Here is a 23,567-nt window from a genome sequence, read left to right as displayed (position 1 = left end):
GTGTACATCATTTTGTATACCACACAAGTGTACATCATTTTGTATATCACACAAGTGTACATTATTTTGTATACCACACAAGTGTACATCATTTTGTATACCACACAAGTGTACATCATTTTGTATACCACACAAGTGTACATCATTTTGTATACCACACAAGTGTACATTATTTTGTATACCACACAAGTGTACATTATTTTGTATACCACACAAGTGTGCATCATTTTGTATATCACACAAGTGTACATCATTTTGCAATCTAGTTGTTAATTGTTTGTTGCTTCTTATCTATTCAGAAAGATTAAAGCTTTGGACTTTCCAGATTTCCTGTGACACAATTTAGAGCTCTGGTTCTCTATTGCATTCTAAACTACATAATGAAGGGTCTTCCCATGGTAAATAAATTGTGGAAACCCCCCACATTTGTAGAGCTGAACTTTCTGGGCTGCTTTCTGTCTTAAGGTGTTATTAAATAGCAAATTAAAAGTTACGATGAACTGGTACATCTTTGTTGAGTTAAAGTATCCGTATCTTGAATTTTCACTTCATGTGTGGTTCATCAACATAGACTGGCAATTCTGGCATTACCTAGACGTTTTGAATAAAGTGTTCCTCTGCCAGGGAATAAATGGCATCAAGCCCAGCAGGAACAGGAACTTGGCAGCAATGTGCCAATATTATTAAAGGTCTCCAAAGCTGTAGAGGATACACTTTCATCAGTGAAGCTGGGTGATCCAGCAAACCTGGAATAGATTAGGCCAGGATTCAAAAAATGTGCATAGCAAATTACTTTGAACAAATCCATTCCAGGTGTGCTGGATTACCCAGTTTCAGTGATGAAAGTGTATCCTCTCCAGCCTTGGAAAGCTTTAATAAATCAGGCCCAATGTATTAGTAGTTCTTATAACTGATGTTTTAAAATCATACATATATTAGCTCCCTGGTGATTTTCAAAGGTAAGTGACCAATTATTTTACCAAAGTCTTATCCCTCTGCTGAGAATGTTAAATTAGTTAAAGTTAGAGATATAATTCATTTAATTTAAATGACTGTTTCTAAATCAAAATCTTTAGAAAAAGGCATTCCTGTAAAGAAGAGGCAAGGCTTACTTCCCATAATGGCAGTCCTCTTTTCAATATACAAATATCAGTATAGTAATGATGCGGGGACCATTGAATCCATCCATACATCCAGCATGATGAATAATCCCTATACTGTTTACTGATGGTTTTACGGCTACCACCGCATGGTTTTACCATACCTCCAATTAAAATTAATGCAGTATGGCACTTGAAAAATAGCAATCTAATACTCAATTTATGTACATAAAATTCCTGATCATCAATTGAATAAAAATTAGGGTTTGGCAATAAAAGCACTGATTGTCCTTTTAAAAATTTGGGTTACAAAATAGCAACCAAAAAAAAAGAAAGAAAGAAGAACAAAAAAGTGGCAATCTGTTTCTGCTTTTGTGTTTTTGTAACAATCTTTTTCCCTGGTCTGTAGAAATGTAGGGGTAAAATAAATATTTTTCTGCTATGAATATTGTAGCTCTTTTGATTCTTAAAAATGGACTCGCTAATGTTTTCATCTTCTTGACTTCACTTAGATTTTATATTTTCCTTCCTCTCAGATTTGTTTTTGAATGTGTATAGGTGAAGTACAATCCACACAGAAACTACTGTGTGTGGCTCCAAGATTCCCTGACATAAGGATAGTGCAGGGGGGGATCTTACAAGATAAACAAAAAATGTAAAATATCTCTGCATGTGAACTATAATCCTAAACATCACATGAAAAGAGTTATGTGACCTTTACCCAATATTATAAAAGTAAAGATTTTACATGTTGGTGCTGGCTTCTTCATACTAATTCCCCAGCCTTCTTTAGTAAAAACCATAAAATTTACAACAGTCTGCACATTCTCTGAGTTACACGTAGTACCAGGATTAAATCCTAGTTGTTTAAAAATACATAGAGCAAGGCAATGATGGTGAGCACAACTTTGGACTGATTTGGCTTTGTATGGCAGATCAGGCTCACCTTAGTGTAAATTTTGTGTGTGAATCAGATTGTTCCTGCCCAATCATTCCTTCCATCAACTGAAAGAGTGGGTTTATTTAAAGTACTATGAGAAAAATACCAGTTTACACTCAGTTGATTGAAGTGATGCCGTACCGTTTTTAACAAACACCAGCTATTGGGAACACTGTCAGCTATTTGCATTAGAAACTTGGCTTGGATGGTTACTTGGCGAACAGTGTTCATATTGACCAGGGGTAGTTAGGGGCAGCTCATCTCTCCAGTATTTGCCTTGGCAATTTGATCAGATGCGTCATACCAATTGAAGTGCTCCAGCTCTAACCCAGCATTTTGCAGATAGATCACTTCTGCTACACAGAGACCAAGGGCCCTTCTGTAGCATGCTAGCAGGGACAAGCTTTTCTACTTAGGTTGTGGCTGCTTTGTAAAGAAAACAAAGTCTAAGTCTTTTGCACACCTATTGTTTTATTCCACAAGTAATAAATTTAGCTTATTTAAACTGAAAGCTTAAAGCAGAACTAAACTCAAAACAAAAAAATCACAAACTTACCTTTAATCATCGTTTGGGTCCCGTATTGTCCCAGTATCCGTCTTCGGCCCGGCACAGAGGACGTGCTGGGCGCCGCCATCTTCTCTCTTCTTCCGGGTTCTTCTTCCTGCATCACCTGATCTTGCACTGTGCACTGCACATGCTTCTTCAGCAAAACCTGGAGATTAGGGCATTCACAGAAGGAGCAGCCAAGATCTTCCCAGGATGCGTGACATAATTATGTCTTGATCGCCACTGTAAGGGGAGGTGTTTCACTTAAATAAAAATAAATAACATTTTTACTTTAAAAAAAGGATTGTCTACCCTTTTCTGTAAAGTAAAAATTTGGAGTTTAGGTCCTTTAAATGGACTTTAATATAAATATGCAGTAAAGCTTTAAACTGAAGATGTGGGAATGATCACATGAAGCACGATCCGAGTGAATTTGAACAGGGAATGTTGCCGGCTAGATAAAATAGTTGTAATATTTTTATGTAGTGGCTGCAATATGGGCTTTTTCAGTCAGTCCTAACTGTGTAGATATTTTACACTTGCTATTATATGAGCAGACATGCAACATGAAGCAGTCAGTATTAAATAATTAATACACATTGAAGAAACCAATCATCCGATATAAAGCTTGCGTGTGACCCCCTACTGCTGACATTCAGATTTTCTCTTGATCACTGTCCTATTAAAGTGTCCGATGGCTGGTAAAATGTCCTGTGTATGTACCAGCTTTGGTTATCCATATTATTGTCTACTATTTCTTATAAGCTTTATGTGGCATATTTGTTATAAGTTATTTCTCTTAAAGCGGAACTTTTCTTTAAAAAAATTCACTCAACTTGTTAAAAGCCGCTAAACCACATCCAACGAGTTCTGTGCTGTCTCGGCTTCCCTCTTCTTTCCGGCACTCGCCAATCTGTTTAGCTCCACCGTCTTCCAGGTTCTTCCTTGTGTCTCCCAGTATCACATTGCACAGACACAAGATCAGGTGACTTGTCTTCCTCCAAATGGTAAAAAAAGCGCCAATCTTCACTGCGCATGTGTCAAATGGTAAAAAAAAGCACCAATCTCACTGCGCATGTGTGTGATGGAATGCTTGTTATTTTTTTACATTAGAGGAAAGTCCACGATGACTCATTACTAATCTCAGGCATGCGCAGAAGAGGCAGCTTCCTGGGATATGTGGCATAAGTATGGCGGTAAAGACATAAGATGTGGGGACCTCCTGACACAAAAAGGTTGAAAATGTGATTATAGGTCCACTTTATTTTTATATTCATAATTGATTGCTTATCTTGGGCCATAAAAGAGCTGCAATACATTGGCTAATATTTACCGCTGCTCACCCTGCTCTTTCCTTCTGTCAGGATGTTTTTCTGAAGAACACAAGCATGCGGCAGAGGTTGATAGGCTCTTAGTGCCATCTGTTTCTTTCCAGTCTGACTTCAGCAGTGTAAGGAATGACAGATCCCAATAACAAGTCAGATTCAGACATGTAGTCATATATGCAAATGTTTATTCTTTTGAAAGAATACACAACGACATTACATTTGGTTTTTGCATTTCTGCCTGGTTTTAGCATTAACGCTTCTCTTGTATATCCTAAACAATTTCAGTTCTGCAAGCTGATCAAAGTGAAAAAATCCTAAAAGACCCAGCACTAAGCACGGCTGTACCAGAGTCCCGATCCTGCTGCCAGTAGTATACTGCTCCAGGTATGGAATCTCAGTGGGATAATAGCAATGTCTCCAGAGACACCGGCCTCCACCTCCAGCTCAGTCACTGGCTCCCCTCACATAGACCAGGATAGGTCAGGTACACCGACCTCAGAAAAAGATGCTAACAACAAAAACCAATCACTCCCAAAATGTCCAACAAGAGAAAAGTTGGTGCAGAAGGGAGACAATTTAATGAAAGCTTGGAAAGTAAATTCATGCTTCACGTAGACAAGCGTGTTCTTATTTTCAGATTATTACACGAGGATGGCGTGTGATATGGTGTCTTAGGGTGAGGAAGGATCTATTCTTCTACTAACACTAAAAGTTCCACCCGACACTTAGCCTGTGTTTTAGATATCGGCCCCTTATGTGATTTGAGTTTGACACCCCTGCTCTATCCCACCCAAAAAGTTCAGAAGAATTCATTATTGAAGAAAATAATCAGGTCACCTGCCTGGCTTTGCAATTTGTGTAAATCACAATGCGTGCTAAACAGAATTACAAATCCTGTACCAGATAAACAGTAAATATGTATAAATTTTCCAACTTGCAACTCCAACTCTTAGCATGTTTTACTATAATGAAATTTACGATGTTCTTTTTTTTGCTCTTGCATTTTTCTGAACCGCCACCTGCCAAAAATATTTAGGGTTGTCCCAAAAAAGAGCTTGTCAGTGCTTGCAGTGATGTCAGGGTAGGACAAGATTAGATTTATCACCACTGAGAGAGCCTGCTCAGCCATTTCAACTCATCAATATTAGACTTCTCATCAACGGCAAGGTACATTTTCTGAAACATTTGCCTGCTGGTAGGTTTGCCTATTACTGGTATTATCATGTGTGTAAATGTTTGTAACAGGTCTAGAATGTAGATATTGTATACACATAGTGTGTTTGGAGGAGTTATTGTGCATATGTATGTTTAATCAGGTTGTCTTATACTGTATAAGTCTGTTGTTGCTTGCAGTGTTTGTGGTACTACACAAACCCTGTACTAGGTTTGAAGTATGACTCCATTACGGCAAATTTCTTGGGTCTGTTTTAAACAATAAATCCTCTAATGTTTTAAATTTACTTTCCGTGGAGCCTCCTTGGGAAAGGCACCTGCTTATGTTCTAATCAGTTTAATAAACACTATGGCAAAATTCCAGCTATTCAAAGTGAGCCGGGCAAATGTGATTCCACCTCTATCATTTTTAATGTAATGATGTCACTGTGATGTCATACAGGAAGAGGAGGAAGTATCAGGAAACAATGTTCACCCCTGACTAATGCAGTTTATTTTTTATACCGATATTTACATAATAAAAATTTCAAGGATGGTGATTTTAGGAGTGACTTGTTACCCAAACAAAGCAATAGACTGTCTTTGTTCATCATGTAAAGGTGTGATTGATGAAGTGCTCTGCGGGCATGCTTAAAACTTGGCTTGTAAGCGCGTAAAGATGTCATAGCAGCACCACAGATGCAATTATTATTATTATTATTAATATTATTAAATAGGATTTATATAGCGCCAACATATTACGCAGTAATTAACAAAAGAAATATGCTGGTAAATTAATGGCTTTTTTTTTCAATGTACCCAGTTCCCAAAATGTATGTTTTCACAAATGCAAAGAGCAGCCAGCTCTCGGTTTGTTTCAACCACCATTGGGGCTGTCCTGCTATGACTGTTCCAGGGGCCCCAGGCCATTGGAGTGCAGTTACATAAAGCTTGACAAATGTTTACTGAACTGGATGAACATTTACATTCTTTTTCACATGCTTTTCCCCGGCTTCACCTTGTCTTGTTACACCTTTTGCTTTTCAGTGCTTGATTTAGCCCAATAAAGCATAAATACAGGCCCTGTAACACTGATATTATAGACATAGATCTCTGTCTGTGCACTAAGAAATTATATCCAAAACATTTTCCCTGTTGAACTTTTTATGTGTTTATTGTGTTGTTTTCTGTATCATTATCTTTAAAAATGAATATGTGGACTAAAGTAATTCCGATCATACTGCTATCTAGTTTTTGTGTAATGGATTGTTTTGCTATCAATATAATTTAATCAAATCGTAAGATTTTAGGAAGCCCATCTAAATTTCTTGTTTAATGTCATCAGTGTATTATCGTCCATAACCAGCTCTTACCGAGTATGATCTTTATGAACCTGCCAAGCCAAGTGAACAGAAGACGTGGCTGTAGGCCTAGTATGATGATTTGTATCTAGAGAGGGAAATTTGCATTTGGGCCATCCATCTAGGACATTGCTTTCCAGTTGCCAGGCCCAGGTCACAAAGCATCCTGTGTTTCTCTATGCAAATCAGTCCTATGATTCATCCTCATCAGACACAAATACGAAACATTTTTACTTTAAGGTTGAATAATCGGGGCACGGTTTCCATAGACAAACATGACCTTAGCGCTGGTATTTTTGAATGCTCTGTGTACATTTTATTCTCCTTCAGCTTTTTTATCTGAATCTACATCATATGTGTGCATATATATACACACACACACACAGTTTGGCTTCTTCATAAGCAGCCTAACCTAACACTTACAATCATATGGCCAAGTCTAAACACTCATCCAGCATATATCCCAAACTATGGATAGAACAGGACAGTAGAAGGATTGCATAATTTATTTAAAGCTCTTTAAAACTGGAGAAGATAGGCTATTATGGGAAAATATGGATGATCCAGCAAACCTGGAATGGATCTGGTTCATGAACAAAAACATTTACCAACCAAAACAAATGGTTTTAGGAAATCCATTGCAGGTTTGCTGGATCTTCCCCTGTCCTGGATAACTTTAATACATCAGGCCCAATGACTTCTCATGTAAAGGATGTATCTCTTTCCTGTACAATCAGGCATGATTATGCATATAAATAATATTTTACACTTTACCACATTTCATCAGTTTCAGCTGTGAGTTAATTGAAGCCTAATGGTGTAAACTGAGACTCCAAAAATCTGTATGAATATAACTGAGACAAGTTTCCACTTCGCAGCATTTCAAGTGCTGCCATAATCATAGAGGAGTTAAAAATGGGAATATTATCTAATTTTGTGATGCAGTATTAGGATGCCTAAAGACTCCCAGCAGCCAGCCTTGTCTCTGCTCTCCAACTGATGGATTTGTTGCTTTCAGTGTGATACTTTATTTAGGATGATTGCTCACATTCCAGGGGTCAGCTGTTGGAAGAACTGTAGGAGTCTTCGAGGAATGTTACTATTTTGTTCTGTGCTATTCCAGAATTAGCTTTAACATTGAGCTTTAATTCTAAAACGAGAGATTTGGGAAGCTCGGTAGACAGATTCCTTAATTCCCAGCAGCTGAAGGTTTTATGGACGGTAAGAATGGAGAAATAACAGACAGGCTTAATACTTTATTGGCTTGTGTTCCTGTACCAATTTTGCAGACGTTTTGGAGTCTTCAATGTGCTTTCTGACAAATCCAGCTTTAATGTCATACTGCTGTGTTTTCTGTCAATGTGCACCAGATTTGTGTCAAAGCTAATGACATAATCATGTGAGCTAGAAATAATATTTTGTTCTTCCAGTCAGACTTTCATTCATAATTTGCAGTATAAAGGAACACAAAAAATAAGGTTGCCTTTGGGGGGCCCGAACATCTTTAGATCTGGACCCTCATTCTATGTATTTTCACCATGGACAATGATAGATCTCTAGGATAACAAAGCCAACAATGGTGCCAGCGGTGTATATATTTATGTGTCCTGCAGGATGTGGTAATTCCTGTTATGAACAAGGAAGTATTGTAAGCTTTCTACCATCTGACAAAAGTAAGGTGCTTGTATAAACACAGTAAACTAATTCTGCTATTTTATGGGGCATATCAAAGCATATGCACACATACGAAGAAACAATGATATCCAGTACAGTACTTACAAAATATGCCACATCCCAAATTTAAATATATATTTTTTAAATATTCAAAAAATAAGCATACATATGTCACAAGGAACACACAAATATATGGGTGCTTTTCTTATAATCTCTAGTATACTAAAATAAAGAGACATCATGCATGTCCTTAGCAGGTTCAAACATTATTTAAATCTAACCTCAGGTGTACTACAACACAATAGATTTCAATGTGTCTAATTATTTCTGAAAAATTAAATCAAACAGTGAAGCCATGTGTGCAAAAGTAAATGCCCCCCCCCCCCATAATTCCATAGCTTGTAGAACTAGAGAACAGATAAGGGTGTACGTAATTGTTCATACACTGCTTCTGCATTTTGACTTAGGCTAGATACACACGTGCAATAATTATAGTTTGAAAACAAACAATCAACTATTATTCACATTTATTTTGAACAATTGTATTGTGCATAATTCTGTACATGCTGTAATTATTATTATTAATAAATAGGATTTATATAGCGCCAACATATTACGCAGCGCTGTACATTAAATAGGGATTGCAAATGACAGACTAATACAGACAGTGATACAGGAGGAGAGGACCCTGCCCCGAAGAGCTTACAATCTAGTAGGTGGGGGAATTTCACACACAATAGGAAGTAGTGCAGTGGTGGGAAGTAGTGGTGGGAAGTAGTTATGGTTTCAAAAGACAGAAGAAGATGGGTGGGCAAGTTTGAAAAAATGGGTTTTGAGTGCTCTTTTAAATGAGCAGAAAGTAGGAGGAAGCAGAATAGGACGAGGAAGACCATTCCAGAGAGTTGGGGCAGCTCTAGAGAAGTCTTGGTGCCTTGCGTGTGATGAGGTTATGAGTGAGGAAGTCATTAGTAGGTCATTGGAGGAGCGGCAGAGGGAGTAATGATAAGATCGTTCAAATATAATCCACCAATAATGTACACATGTTCGAACAATGCAGGAAGTGACGTGTACAGGAGAAAGTGTATCACAGAACAATCCACGATCACTGAATGACTGTACACACAATGGAATACAAACGATCTTCGCCTGATCATATCGTTCGTTTTCATCAGGATTCCTCGTACGTTGGCATCGTTGACCAGTTGACCTTAGAATTGAAAGAGGGTTTACTTTCTTTTTGTCATGACTGTATATGAATAGCTACTGGCCTGTTCACTAGGAACCTGCAGCAGAATAGTTAGTGTTATTTTTAGTGATCTACAGAGAGTCATATGACTGCTCACCGACTAGTTCATTCCTCTGTTTCTGTAGTAAACAGCTGTCTAGAAGGACATAATAAAAATAAATAGCTCTGCCCTCTTCTTCTGAAAATGTTGCCTAGCTATTAGGCTTATCTATTGGCTTTAATACCTAATGCACTGGTAACTCAGTGTTTCCCTAAAGCGGAACTAAATAAAAAAAAAATCACACCTACTTTAAATCCCACAGATGCATCAATCCATCTGAAGGTTTATTTGCTCAGGTCCCGCTTCGTCCTGTATCCTTCTGTGGCCCACCGCGCCGGTCTTTTTCTGGGTTCTTTTTCATACATCATCAATCTCGAACTGCTCAGACCTGAGTTCGGGTGATGTAGTTGGGAAAAAAAGAGTGCTGATATCACTGCGCATGCGCGAAATTGAAATTTTTTTTCCCTTATTAAAAAAAAGGCTCCTTCTGTTCATGCCTGAGCAGCCGGAGCCTCCCGGGATGCGTGACGTATGTATTCCCATTCCACGCGGCAATCAAAAAATCAAATGTTTACTTGATATAAAAGGGTTGTCTCCCCTATTATATAAAGAAAAAACTTTGAATTTAGATCCACTTTAAGTACAGGTTTACATAGAATAGTTGGTATAAACATAATCCTAAACGTGGTTCACCAGGTCGTTGTATATCTAATAGTAGTTAGTCACCTTCAACTAGACTTGCTCTTGAATGTTGAGGACGTTTACAAGTGACATCAGTTTGGAACTGCAAAAACAAGTCCAGTTGAACGTGACTAACTACTGCTGGATAACATATTGCTGAAGTTTAAAATCCCCAGTTGGGGTAGAATTGAAGCATGTGACCGTTACCAGATGGCAACACCAATCTTATGGTTTATAATCACTGATGGGGCTTGTGAGAGTGAAATAGGTCACTTTCCGGAGCGTAACAAATTCCTTTAACATGGAGCTTCAGTACAAATATGTTCATTTTTATTTTTAACTTTGCAGACCAGCTTTATTTTCAGCAATGTATTTTATGTACATATTTCTTCAGATTACAGTGGAAATTAATTCTTTCGTGGACTAAAAAAATATCCTGGGTACAGTAAAATGACGTGATGAGAAATAGCAAACTATAGTGCAGCGCTTCTCAGTCAGCTTCATTTCACAGCTCAGTGCCCTAGGAACGCAGATGATCGGATATTCACAGCGGGCCAAGTGCCAGCAAATGGGGGTTTGCGAGAATGAAGCTAGCACTGACAGCAGCAGTACTTTGTCATGGCTGTGGGGGGCGCCATTTTGGAGGCTGTAGTTCCAAATAGAATTTGCTATCATTAATTCACAGTTTAGTTGTTCATTTTTTTCTTTGTGCCGCTTAATATTTTCCTTGGTGATTAATTAGATTATGATCCAAACACAGCATGGACTATACTCTATACAAGCAGCATAAGACATTCTTTTTAAAAAAAAGTAATGAAATGAAAGCTTTTTTTCCCTTAGTAAGCAAGTGAATACACTGCAGAAAATTTACCACTAATGTCTGCATGCTTGTGCCGGTTGGAGGATGCAGGATTTTGTTCTTGGCTGACATAAGAGATTTGATAGTTCAGACTTTATTGATCAGAACTCTACAATTACATCTGCTATTCTATAACTGTAAAGTTAATTTTATTTTATTTATTCTTAATTAGAAAAAAAAACAAAAGAAACATAGGTTTAAATGCAGCACGACACAAGATAAGTTACACGGTTAGAATTTAATTTTCTGTTGAAAAATCTGATTGAACCTAAAGATAACTTAGCAGCCAACTGATCATAATTGGGTGTGTGCTTAATACTGATCAAAAATTTACAAGTTGTCTCATGTACAGTCAGAATTCCAATAACTTTTGATAAATGTGATCAGGACAGAATGTCCTACACGTGTGGAGTGTTTTTGACCTCCAACCAATTGATTAAAGCCTACCTAAAGTCAACATTTGCACATGAAAGGGTAGACAACTCTTATTTGTAAAGGGAAAATGTTAATTATTTTTTCAAATGCAACATTCTTTATTTTTTAATAAAAAAGAGTGCAGTACTTCCCCTTTTGATCACGACTAAATGGGAGCGCAGAATCTCCCGGGATACTGATGTCACACATCCCAGGAGGCTCTGGGAACTCCTTCTGCCCATGCTCTAATCTCAGACATGCGCAGAGGGGTCATTTTTTCTAATAGAGGAATGAGATGCCCATCTCACACATGTGCCATGAGATTGGCTTTTTTTTTTCCCCTTTACAGTGGTCTACGTCACCCGATCTCACACCTGCGCAGTGCCAGATCAGGTGACGTGCCAAGAAGACAGAAAAGAACAATGAAGATGGGGGCGCCCTGTGCTTCCTCAGCATCTGGACGAAGAGTAATTCCCTGACGACGCGGGACCGGATTGTGGTAAGAACCAGCGCCATCGAGGGACCTGCAGGATTAAAGGTAAGTTTAATTTTTTTGGTTTTCAGTTTAGTTATGCTTTAATAATCAGGTTGTTTGCATCCAAAATTGTCAACATTTTCTTTTTATGTACTAATCAAGTACTATTATTACTACTATTTACTCTAATTAGTAATGATAATAAATGATATTTCATAGAATGACATACTGCTTAATTGAGCAGTACAGAGCATTGCTGTACATACAGAGAGAGGAATGCATGTGTAAACACTATGAGCTCTCCTATATTGATGACAGGGGTGGTGTGCTCAGCTCCTATTGCCCCCAACAGCATCACATACTGAAAAAGCAGTCAGTATGACAGCCCTTGAGAGATGAAAGAACATAAATATCAGGGAGTGACAAACAGAGATAATTGGAGCTACTGGAAATATACTCTGTATTCTAAAAACAGAATCCTTCTAGAGATCTCTAGAAATTTGTGTGTTCTTTGGAATTTGCATGTAATAGGCTCTGGATAGTTTGTGTTTCTAGTGTATGCTTGTTCCGTTTCCTCTCCTCTTGGAAAATTTGCTCTGTGCCAGGCTTTTTAAATAGATTATTTACAAGAGCAGGATGTTAAATATACAATCCAGTAAAGGCTGAAATTTAAGCCATGAGATGAATACAGAGGCACAGCATACCTGCTCAGTTCTTAGTTTTCTGATGCAGGCGCAGTAGTGGGATTACTGCTTTTTGTTAGGTTTCTGGGGATATGGGAACCCCTGTTTGTGATGAACCAGTTATATTCCCAAACAAACTAACTGAAGCTTTTTTGTTAGGAGGTTTCACATCACAGGCTTCAGAAAGTACTATACTAGTGACTACAGTTTTGTTGGTAATTTCCCTGCATTGGGTCATGGTAAACTTTTTGGTAAAAGATAAATTTCCAGCACAAAAACTTTAATTCACATAGATGGCTGCAATGTAAATGAAAACACAGATATTACCATGTACCATGCACGGAGTTTGCAGGTTCTCCCCCTGTTTGCTTGGGCTTCCTCTGGGCACTCTGGTTCCCTTTACAAAACCCCTATTTAATGTACAGCACTGCGTAAAATATTGGCGCTGTATCAATCCTGTTTACTATTATGAATAATGGTGATAATAATAATAATTTTAATAATAAGTTGCAGTTTGGTTAATTGGCTTTCCCCAAAATTGACCTTAGACTGTGGTAATGACATATTATTATTATTATTATTATTATTATTATTATTATTAAACAGGATTTATATAGCGCCAACATATTACGCACATATGACTATGGTAGGGACATTAGATGGTGAGCCTCTTTGAGGGACAGCTAGTGACATGACTATTGACTTTGTACAGTGCTGCGCTATATTAATACTGTGTAATTTTAATAAAAGCTGTGGTGACATATTTACTGTCCTGGGCATAGGATGTGCTGCAAGCCAAACTGTGGGTGGGATCCAGCAGGCCCATCTACCTACAGGCTGCCCACAGAGAACTATAGAAGGGAGCAGATACAAGACCAGTCACTCTAAAGATGGTGAAAAAACAGCAGGGCCAGGTCTTAAGTACTGGAAGCTTCAACACTGAGAGCAAATTTGACGTCAATCAGTTATAACTGTTATGTTATCAATTGTTTTGTACCCTGCAACCTCTTCATATGCACCATTGCTTGTGGGTGGGACTGCAGAGAGAAGGACAGTGCTGGAACCAGAGAACAAACTGGTCTTCCTCTTCACGGAAGATAAAACATAATATCAGTTTTAAAAATGATTTATTGAAACAGCTGCATGCAAAATAGAAATATTGGAATATAAATACAGCCTTTGCCTATGCATCCTGGCTTTGGGAGAATTTCATCTTGCCTGAAGCGTTTCTTTAACCAGTAAGCAATACAATTTCCACTTATTCTCTTGTAACCAAGCTAAGCTGCTGAAAGCTAATGGTTTACTCCACACAAATGCACTTTTCTCCGTTGTTAATTTCAGTAACAATGAGTGGTCCCAATTCTCCAACATACATAAAACAGAAGTGACACAGTGACTACAGTTAAAGGTAACCGTGCCTAAAATGTTATCTCAAGGAAAAATATATTCTTTAGTTTTGAAGTGACAATGAAATAAGCTTTTTCCGTGAAGTTTTCATTATCAGGCTGTGTGAATCCCCCGGGCATTTTTCCCTGAAACTACAAGTCAGCTAAGAGGAAAGACATAAAACTGTAAAAACTACTCGAGAAAAAGGAAAGAAAAATCAAAGCCTTATAAAGCTACAGTTCTTCTCTAATCCTCTGTCTAATGTTTTCAACAATACAAACATGAGGTCCTGTGTGAAGCTTATACTGAAGTATACGACCTCAACCTTTGTCAATGTCTTATGAATTTCAATTCACGAGGTCTGAAATATTTCAGTGTCAAATCTTCCTTAAATTTCTTATGCTGAAAGGATTGAGTTCTAGTATAGTAGTGTTAAAGCGGAACTAAACTCAAAATAAAAAACACACCTTTAATCCCACAGATCCGTTGGGAGGTATCGTCGTTTGGGTCCTGCGTTGTCCGTCGTCCTGGAGGAAGATTAGGGCGCAGACATCTTCTTTTTTTCTGGGTTCTTCTTACTATGTCACCCGATCTTGCACTGCGCAGGCGCAAGATTGGGTGACACAGATTGGGAAAAAGATCACCGACTTACTGCGCATGCGTGGGATCTGCAATTTTTTATTCTAATAAAGAAAAGGCTCCTAGTTTCCGGCATGCACAGAAAAAGCAGCCAAGAGCCTCCCGGAAGGCTTTGCACTCCATTCCGCGGGGAGGTGCTGGGCCCTTTTTGTTATAAAAAAAAAATAACAAATTTTCTTAAATAAAAGGGTTGTCTACCAATTTAAACATTTTGAGTTTAGGTCCACTTTAACTTTGTAACTGTAATATTTGATGTCAGGAGATGTCTGGCTCCAAAAAAAAAGCTATTTATTGAATTCTCTGCATTTCAAGAGACAACACTGCTTATGTAGAGAGTAACATTTGAACATTTGTTTAGTTAAAAGCTAATGCCACATAAATAGATTATTTTCTTTTGTGATTGTTGCCCGCAACATAATTGGAGAATTAAACGCTTACCTGTAAAATGCATAATAGTATAAATGCTTTTAATTTCAGCACTTATCAGTAAGTAGTGGCTACCTTTTAAGATGATGTTTCACAATGGGTGTGTATTGCTTGTTTAGGTTAATCTAGCTACAAAATACAAAGTAAATTACGGAGTGCATTAAAGGGCTTACATTAAAGGCAGAAAATTAGAGTGTTAAAAATAGTCCTGCCATGCATTAGCAGATCAAGTAAGAAATACCCACTTTGCCTGGTTTCTTTTTGTAAAATTTTCTTTTCTAAGAAAAAAAAGGGTGCATTTTATTTCTGCTTTCTACACACACAGTCTACTAATGTATTATAATCTACTATTTTAATGTAGGATGGACTATATATACCGGTAATTTTGCAATCATTTCAAGTTTTTTTTTTCTAAAGGAACCTCTAGGTGCAGTGACAAAACAGCTGAACCACTCGATCATCCATGTGTGCAAGCTTTCATCCAGATACAAAGACAAATAATAGGCTATATACTGGGAATATGTATCAAGCTATTTATGTATGATGGACGTTATTGGTCCTGGTCCAAGAAAGGTGGTCACAGAACAGTAGGAGTCCCTACTATCAAGCTTGACATGAGTGTTTATTGGGACCAATAAAGCTTGACACAAATTCATGGTGTATGACCTGTTGTTTTATGTCTGCTCCATCCATACTTTATACCTTCAGCTTATTATCTTCCTAGAGGAAGACTATTAAAAAGCTCAGTTAGAGTTTCAATTCCACAGCATACTTTCACATTCTCATTAAATAATAATGCCTAAGTTTGGAGTTTTGATTAGGCTTTCAGTTGTGAATTATTTTGCTCCTTCCTGTCTCAGTTACCATCAGGATATCCAGGAAAGGTTACAAAAGGTTACTGTAGGTTTATCTGGGCTTTAACAAAGGCTTGGAAACCCCAAAAATGGGTATAGAAAGCAGACACATGTAATTTGTTTGTACTTCTTCCTCATAAATGCTTTAAAAGCATTGACTTTTGCAAGCCTTTGGAAAGCATTTACATTAAGGTGTTAAGCGGACCACCATCCTTGAGATTGCATGTAGGGTCTCAGCACCACTCAAAAACTTTAAACTACCCAAAACAAAAAAAATCACACTTACCTTCAATCCAGCAGAGCAGTCAATCTGTCAGGAGGTTTCTTCCATTGGGTCCCACGTCATCCCCGTATCCATCTTTTCTTGCGGATTCTTCTTCCTACGTCACCTGACACAGGGGCGAGATCAGGTGATGTAGATTGAGAAAAAAACTTGCGGATCTCACTGTGCATGCGTGAGATCGACAATATTTTCTCTTTTGATCAAAGGGCTCCTTCTGCGCATGCCCGAGATCAGGGCATGCCCAAAAGGAGCAACCAGAGCTTCACGGGATGCGTGACTTAGGGATCGCGGGAGGCTCTGCGCTTCCATTCATTCATGATTGCCTAGGCAAAAAAGAGTGTAGCACAAACAAACAGAATTTTTTCTTTCATTAAATTGGTTGTCTACCTTTTTATGTAAAATGAAAATTCTGAGTTTAGGTATGGTTTAGGGCTTGTGTGTGGCCCTTGAGGACAGGAGTTGAACACCCCTGTTATAAGCTGTCCATACTCTCTCCTCATCATATCTTCCATACTCCTTCTACACACACCAGTCAGTGCTTCCACACTCCTCTTCTACATTACACTAACAATGACCTCCATTATACCATTTCTAGTATCCATGACCTACACAGACTATACCAACCTAGACCGAGCAAAGTTTGTGCTTGTTCTTTGATGTCTATTTTCCATACAAGCACTCTTGTAACACATTCATTTTTCCAGTTTCTAAGGATGTTACTGTACTGTAGATGAAAAGATTTAGTGTAGGCTTCCAAAATGAGAGATATTTTCTGTTCAGTAATGGGATAATCCATAACAGATCAATAGCTTTGTAAGAGAAAGGAATGACTACTTCACCCTCAGAAAACATCAGTGAGCATGATTCTTTACAAATGTATGTCACAAAGCCCATTCTATAGAATGTCATCCTTGAAAACGTTTGGTATGAACAAAGAGACTTTGATCGGTTCGTTGCCTAAATAATTACTCCAGTTTTAGTCTATGTCTATTGTTAAAAGTTGGGACTTTGAGAAGTACACTTTTTTATTCTGTATCCATGACACCTAAATGCAGAGACAAACCAGCTATCATTTACTCAGAACAAAGGTGTAGGATTATCAGAATATTGTATTGGTATTGTCTAGTATTCTGATTCTTCAATAGATAATTGTGGGAAATTGGTAAGGTGTATTACTTTGGCCATGTCGGACCAGAATTTGATCTATATTTTATTATAGTACAGTCATTATTAAAGGAAAAAGGGTAAAGTAGGGCCATTTTAAAAAATAGGAACAAAAGTATTATTTTTCAAAGGGATGTATTTATAAATCATCTTGTTAATTCGGCTGTATTTTTGTTCACAGCCATGGGGATCCACATGCATTGCTCGTTTTAATGCATAATAATAGGACGACTCAGACTGCCACCTAGTGGCCAATTATCAAAACAGCACAGCAACCACAATAGTAAATGCTGCAGGTTCTAATGTATTTAGGGATGAATCTAGGTCAGCAGGACCCTATTGACAGGGGAATAATTTATAATAATACCAAATGACCAATCTGGGCATCAAACGTGGAAAAATTATAGAAATCTTATTTGCCACTGTAGGCACCAAATCGACATTTATTCCTATTTTCTTCTCTGTACTTTTAGATTTTGTTTGATGGTGAAGCCTTATTTGCACTATTTTTCTCCTCTCCTGTAACACCCAGTCAATTTTTTAGCCTAGTTATTTCATAAGGCATTCAAAATTGTAGGTAACATAAGTTACCCTACGGTCATTAGTAGATGTAGGTAATTTGTGATAGATTTTGCTGAACTATTTGATGCCATTAAATATACAATTTAAAGAAAATACACAGTTAAGGTCATACTTGCCTAAAAGAGCATCTGGGAAGTAAAATAATCGGAGGAGAATCGGTATTTGCAAAGCGGGGTGACTGTTGTAATATTGGAAACAATACTGAAGCGTACAGCTCGGTAACGGTTCCCTCATACAACATCACTACGCTGACGCCGCGCTGCGCCTCCCTTGTTTTTCCATCTCTAATACAGTTTGTGAATTTAGTGCAATATAAAGGCGAAAATTGTCATTCTAATAAATTCTTTTATTCTGAATATTATTTTTGTTTTATTTTTTATTAAAACATAAAAATTGCAAATAATATCCAGATTTTTTTGTGGACCACCAGTTGGCGACCACTGGTTTATATTGAATCTTGCTGAGGGAGTGACAATAATTTTAGGATTCTGTATGCAAAACAAATATGAGAGCTTTTTTTTTTATTTAATAATCAGTGGCAGTGGCATCTCTAAAAGTCCCATGAAAGTTGTGCACAGAATATCTGATTCTCCCCTCTGTTATGTAATATGCCTCCAACCATTTTCATTCTATATCTGCAGTCTACACCCATCTCCAAAATGGGTTGATCTATGGTTCTGCAAAGCTCAGTATTAAGTTACTGATTAATACAACAAGATGACATTGTATGCCTTTGTTTGTTTTTAGATAGTAGTATGACATTACATTGCACAGTAATGGTGGATTGTATTTAGGAAAAAGCAGGGGAATGGTATTTTTCATAAAGTGCACTTTATTTTCAGCCAAAATATAAAATCTATTATGTTCAATATCAATATGTTCTAATGATCTAAATCCCATTTTTATTACTCCTAATGACAGAACCCTAACATTACCCAGAAGTAATTATCTTGTATAGAAACGTACTTGCCTGGATGTAAAGCTGACCTTGTGGTGTTAGCGGTTTTAGCCACTCACCTAAAACAAGTACACAGATAATTGGATAGCAATCAGAAGAGGGGCAATTGGCTTAACACCCAAGCTCTATGCTTATTCTAGATCAGTGACTCAAAACATTAAAGTTAGTGGATCAGAAAATCAAGCAGACACACATCAAGCAGTAATTTTAGAACCAGGTTAGAAATTGCAGTTCTGCATGTCTGCTTTAATGTATATATCCCCTTCTTCAATATTCAGCCTACTTTTTTATGTAAGACCTAATTCAGATGAGGAAAGAATGCTGTTTGCCCAGAGTTTACTGGTTGTAATATTTGTATATTGTATATAAGTCCATTGTCTATTACAAAACCCTATAGGAGAACAGAATAAATAACGCTTTTCAAATGGCACCGCTGTTCATGACTTCTCTTTGGGAAACTTTTTCATTGACAATGCCATGACCTTTATCTGTGTCCCTCATCCAATATTTCTATTCACGAAAACCTTCTTTTCCCTATACTGCGCTTTTGTTTATATATAAGAAACTTATTTTTTTATTTAATTTGCATAACATCATAATATTTCCCTGAAGAAGACAGTTTTCCCTTCCCAAAAGCTTCCATCTCTACATTTAATTAGTTAACCAATAAATTATATCAGTGGTCGCAAACCTTTTGGACTTAAAGACCACTAAATGCACAAACCCTGGACCACGCATGCCCGGGGAGCCGTGTGTCTTTCAAAGGGGAAGAAACTTCCCCCAAAGTGACATCATAATGCCAGAACCCGCCAACTCTCCCATCGCAGGTCTGAGCCTCTCCAGAGACACAACCCGCACACTGCCCTGAGCCTTTAATCCGTACGGGAGACATGGTCCGCAGGTCTGGCCAGTGCATCAGGAAAAGGACCCTGTTGGGGGCGCACCGGCCAGATCTATAGACCACCAAAATTTTCCTGCGGACCACTGGTTGTCCCAAAATGTGTACAACCCACCTGGCAGCGCAGTGACCTGACTTTTCTACGCAACAGTTAGTCTACAACTTAGTGACTTCTCTGCCTCTAGACTTTGATTGGACTCTGAAGGAGCAAACAAAGACTGAGGACCTATCCTTCTGCTGTCTCCTCCTATTGTACATTTGGCACATCTCATTGGCCCCTAGTGCTGCACCATTCCAATCCAAGTGTTGGTGCTGCTGTACAAGGTATTAAAGAGGCAAATAAAACTTAAGTGCTTACACTAGCTGCATTTAAAAGTACACTGCATTTTTTTTTTTTTTGCATACATTGAACACACTTTTATATTTGCTAGGAGTTAAGCTTTAAGACAGATTAAAAATTTTTGATCAGATAGTTGTGAGAACCCTGAGTACTTTGACCTTCGGTTAAGCGTGACACAAGTAACACACCCTGTACATGTACTTTGCATTTCTTTCTGTCCTTTCGCTTCATAGTAAGAAGCCTGCATTCCACATTCATGTATCAGGTAATGTGCTATCTGATCCGTTTCTTAATAGTGCAATATTTATCTTTTAACATTTTTACAAAGCCGTTTCTGTTGAATTGCCCTTTTGTTTATAACTGTCACGTCATTTATGTTATTCTAATGACTTATGAATGTCTTTTTGATTATTTGTTTTAGTGTTGAAGGGGAGGTCCCTGGAGGTGAACCCGGTGCTTCTCTAGACAGCTCCTCAAGTTACCATCAAGGTTCATTATCGCACAGCTCCTCCATAAGCCCTGAACAGTACGACCATCCTTCCTACGGGCTTTATTCAGTATCCCCTGGGCAAAGATCACGACGGCCAAAGCTGCAGCATTCCACATCCATTCTGCGCAAACAAGCTGAGGAAGAGGCAATTAAACGCTCTCGATCACTATCTGAGAGCTATGAGCTGTCTTCAGACCTACAGGACAAGCAGGTGATAATTTATTTACAAGTAATGCTGGCCATCTAGATAATTAACACACCTATAGAATTTGGCTTATAATAATGTATATGGTTAAAGGAAACCTGTAATAATAATAATGTCTAGAGGTAACCATTTCTTGCTTGTCCTGAAATTAGTAGCAAATAAGTTTTGTCTTCCCAAGACTTTAAAAGCAGTGACTTAGAAACCATTAATGGTTTTAGACGAAACTTGTATTTTTTTGTATTTTTTTTATTTAAACTGCCTTTAAATCTGTTCAAAACAATATTTATAAAGTCACAAAAAAGTATTAGTATTGGATAAAGCATTTCCCATAGACTAAATGATACTTATTGTGGCTTGTGTTTTATGTGTTCTATTATAGCTCAAAGCATTAAACCATTGTTTTTAGTATAGGTATTAAGGAAATAAGGAAGTTCTACCTAAATGCTTAGTTTTCCTGGTAAACATAGTGAAGTAAGATCAGTAAAGTTATAACTGAAAGCTTATAAACCTAACACCTGCATTTTTTATGTTAAGACACCAAAAGAAGAACATTTTACAGACACTCACATTCTGCATTCATCCAATTTGCTCTTTTAAAGTTGAATGATATACAGAGTGTGACTTGCTTTAGTCCAAACTTCCTCCTTTTGATAAAATAATGCAGTAAATTATGTAATGTTTCCTTTTACAAGTTGTCTGTTGTACCTGCTTTGTTGTGATGTAGACCAGTGTTGTATATCAATTAATATTGTATAAAAGTAAACAGGAAAGGAACAGGAACCGTGACGCATTTTGCACACAGGTGCTTACTATTGCCGTTAATTGTCTCCATGTGCAGATTTATCATTATGGATTTTGTTTATATGTGTCCAGGCCAGGCAAGGTCTGAGATTTGCAAGCTGTCTGGGATTTGGGTTTTGTAGCATTAGCTCCTTTGCAGCAGTAAGGGCTTTGTTGTTTAGACCAGTATAGTATTTGAGTGTTTGCCTTAGTTACTATCGCTAATTTAGGACAAACATGCAACTGGTGAGATCTAAGAAAAGACAAATCTCATGATCTGCATATTATTTTCTAGAAATTTAGAAACTGATGCTATTCCATCTCTGCTTCATTTAGCTGTAGTGAAAGGAAAGCCCTGCATGGGATTTATAGCTTATAAAGAGGGGCTAGAAAATCTCAAGTGACCTCACTAACTGATCCAGCACTGTCACATGGAGGTAGACATGCTGTGGGGTATGTTGGGATTTAATCAAACTTGCAGAACTCCTGGCAGAAATAATAATTTTAAAAATGATTCTTCCTCTATTGGAAGTCTGTTATATTGTTTTTTCATAAAATGCAGCAGTAATTGGACTTTCTGCATTGCAACTCACAATTCATAAGGTTTTGAGTTTAATTCTTCCAGCTTGTAAGATATGGTATGACTTATGGCCGCTACTATAGCCCACAGTCTGTCCCAGTAGTTACTCAACAATTTTTCCAAAGATTCACTCGATTGAGAACACAAACTCTGGTTGTACGAGGGGGTACTGAGAAGTATCTGGCTTTGCACAGAAAGAAGAGAGCCAGAGTTATGAAATACCACATTTATTCAGCATATTCCCCCCTGAGACTGATGCTCTTGGTACAGCGTAGTTGCAGCTTTTCTACACCGTTCAAAAAAAGTCCTTTGGTTGGGCCGCAAACCAGCTCTCAGCAGCATCTTTGACGTCAGAAATGTCCTCAAAACGTTGTCCCTTCAGGTGTTTCTTCAAATTCGGGAACAGATAATAGTCCGAAGGGACCAGGTCAGGTGAGCAGGGGGGATGGTGGACCAATTGGAAACCCAGGGTGTTCAATTTGGCAGCCACAACGTTGGACGTGTGCGCAGGTGCATTGTTCTGCAAAAAAAAGGATACCTTTGGTCAATTTTCCACGACTTTTTGTCTTAATTGCCTCCTTCAGCTGGTCCAGGAGGTTAGCATAATACTGTCCGGTGATACTAGAGCCCTGAGGGTAGGTAGTCCACCAACAGAATACTGTCTTTGTCCCAGAAAATGAACACCATGACTTTTTCGGACGATTCTGAGTTCGGAACTTCTTCGGCCCGCTGTGGCACCATTCCTTTGGCTGTTCCTTGGTTCCAGGATCATAGATGTGGAGCCAGGTTTTATCCTCAGCCACTAACCTAGCCAAAAAGTCCTGTGCAGCTTCAAAATGGGCCAAAACGGCTTTGGATGCTTTAACTCGTTCCTTCTTCTGATCACCGTTCAAACATTTCGGCACCCACTTGGGCGAAAGCTTGCGCATGTCTAGGATAGTGGTGATAACAAACCCAACACGCTCATGTGAGATGTCAAGTATCTGGGCGATCTTTTTTGCGGATATTCACCGGTCCTCAATAATCAGCTCTTGGACAGCATCGCAGGTTGCTGAGTCATTTGAGGTTGGGGGGGGCGCGCACTGCGGGGCTCATCTTCAACGGTGAAATGCCCAGTCTTGAAACGAGATATCCAGGTTTTGACAGTGCTGTAGGAAGGACACTTCTCCCCCAGTGTTTGTGACATCTCAGTGTGAATGCTGACTTTCCCCGGAGAAACAAAAACTTCATGACGGCCCGTAACTCCAACCACATGAAACTTGCTTGTGCCTCTGCCATCACAGCTTCTCACTAAAAGAAAAAACAGTTTTAAGAATCGCAAAGACCTGATATTTGCACCGTTACATACTAAGATATTAGGCTGTCATATGCACCCATACTCATTTTTCTATTTCATCTGGAAGGGGGCAAAGCCAGGAACTTCTCAGCACCCCCTCATATGATGGGAAAAATTACGTTGCTGCTACAGTGATCCCTCGAAGT

General features: G+C 38.2%; 1 protein-coding gene across 14 annotated transcripts in view; it reads left to right on the top strand.

The window, feature by feature from the left end:
• IQSEC1 (IQ motif and Sec7 domain ArfGEF 1) overlaps positions 1 to 23,567 on the top strand; it is a 378,402-nt gene that overhangs the window by 296,324 nt on the left and 58,511 nt on the right. For all 14 annotated transcript variants that reach the window (XM_072421014.1, XM_072421015.1, XM_072421019.1 and 11 more), the window contains one exon: positions 20,452 to 20,731. In XM_072421014.1, coding sequence (XP_072277115.1) covers positions 20,452 to 20,731 — 280 coding nt within the window. The remainder of the gene's footprint in view (positions 1 to 20,451; positions 20,732 to 23,567) is intronic.

The sequence above is a fragment of the Pyxicephalus adspersus genome, chromosome 8 (assembly GCF_032062135.1).
Source record: "Pyxicephalus adspersus chromosome 8, UCB_Pads_2.0, whole genome shotgun sequence".
Lineage (NCBI taxonomy): Eukaryota > Metazoa > Chordata > Amphibia > Anura > Pyxicephalidae > Pyxicephalus > Pyxicephalus adspersus.
This window is presented reverse-complemented; position numbering and strand designations above follow the sequence as displayed.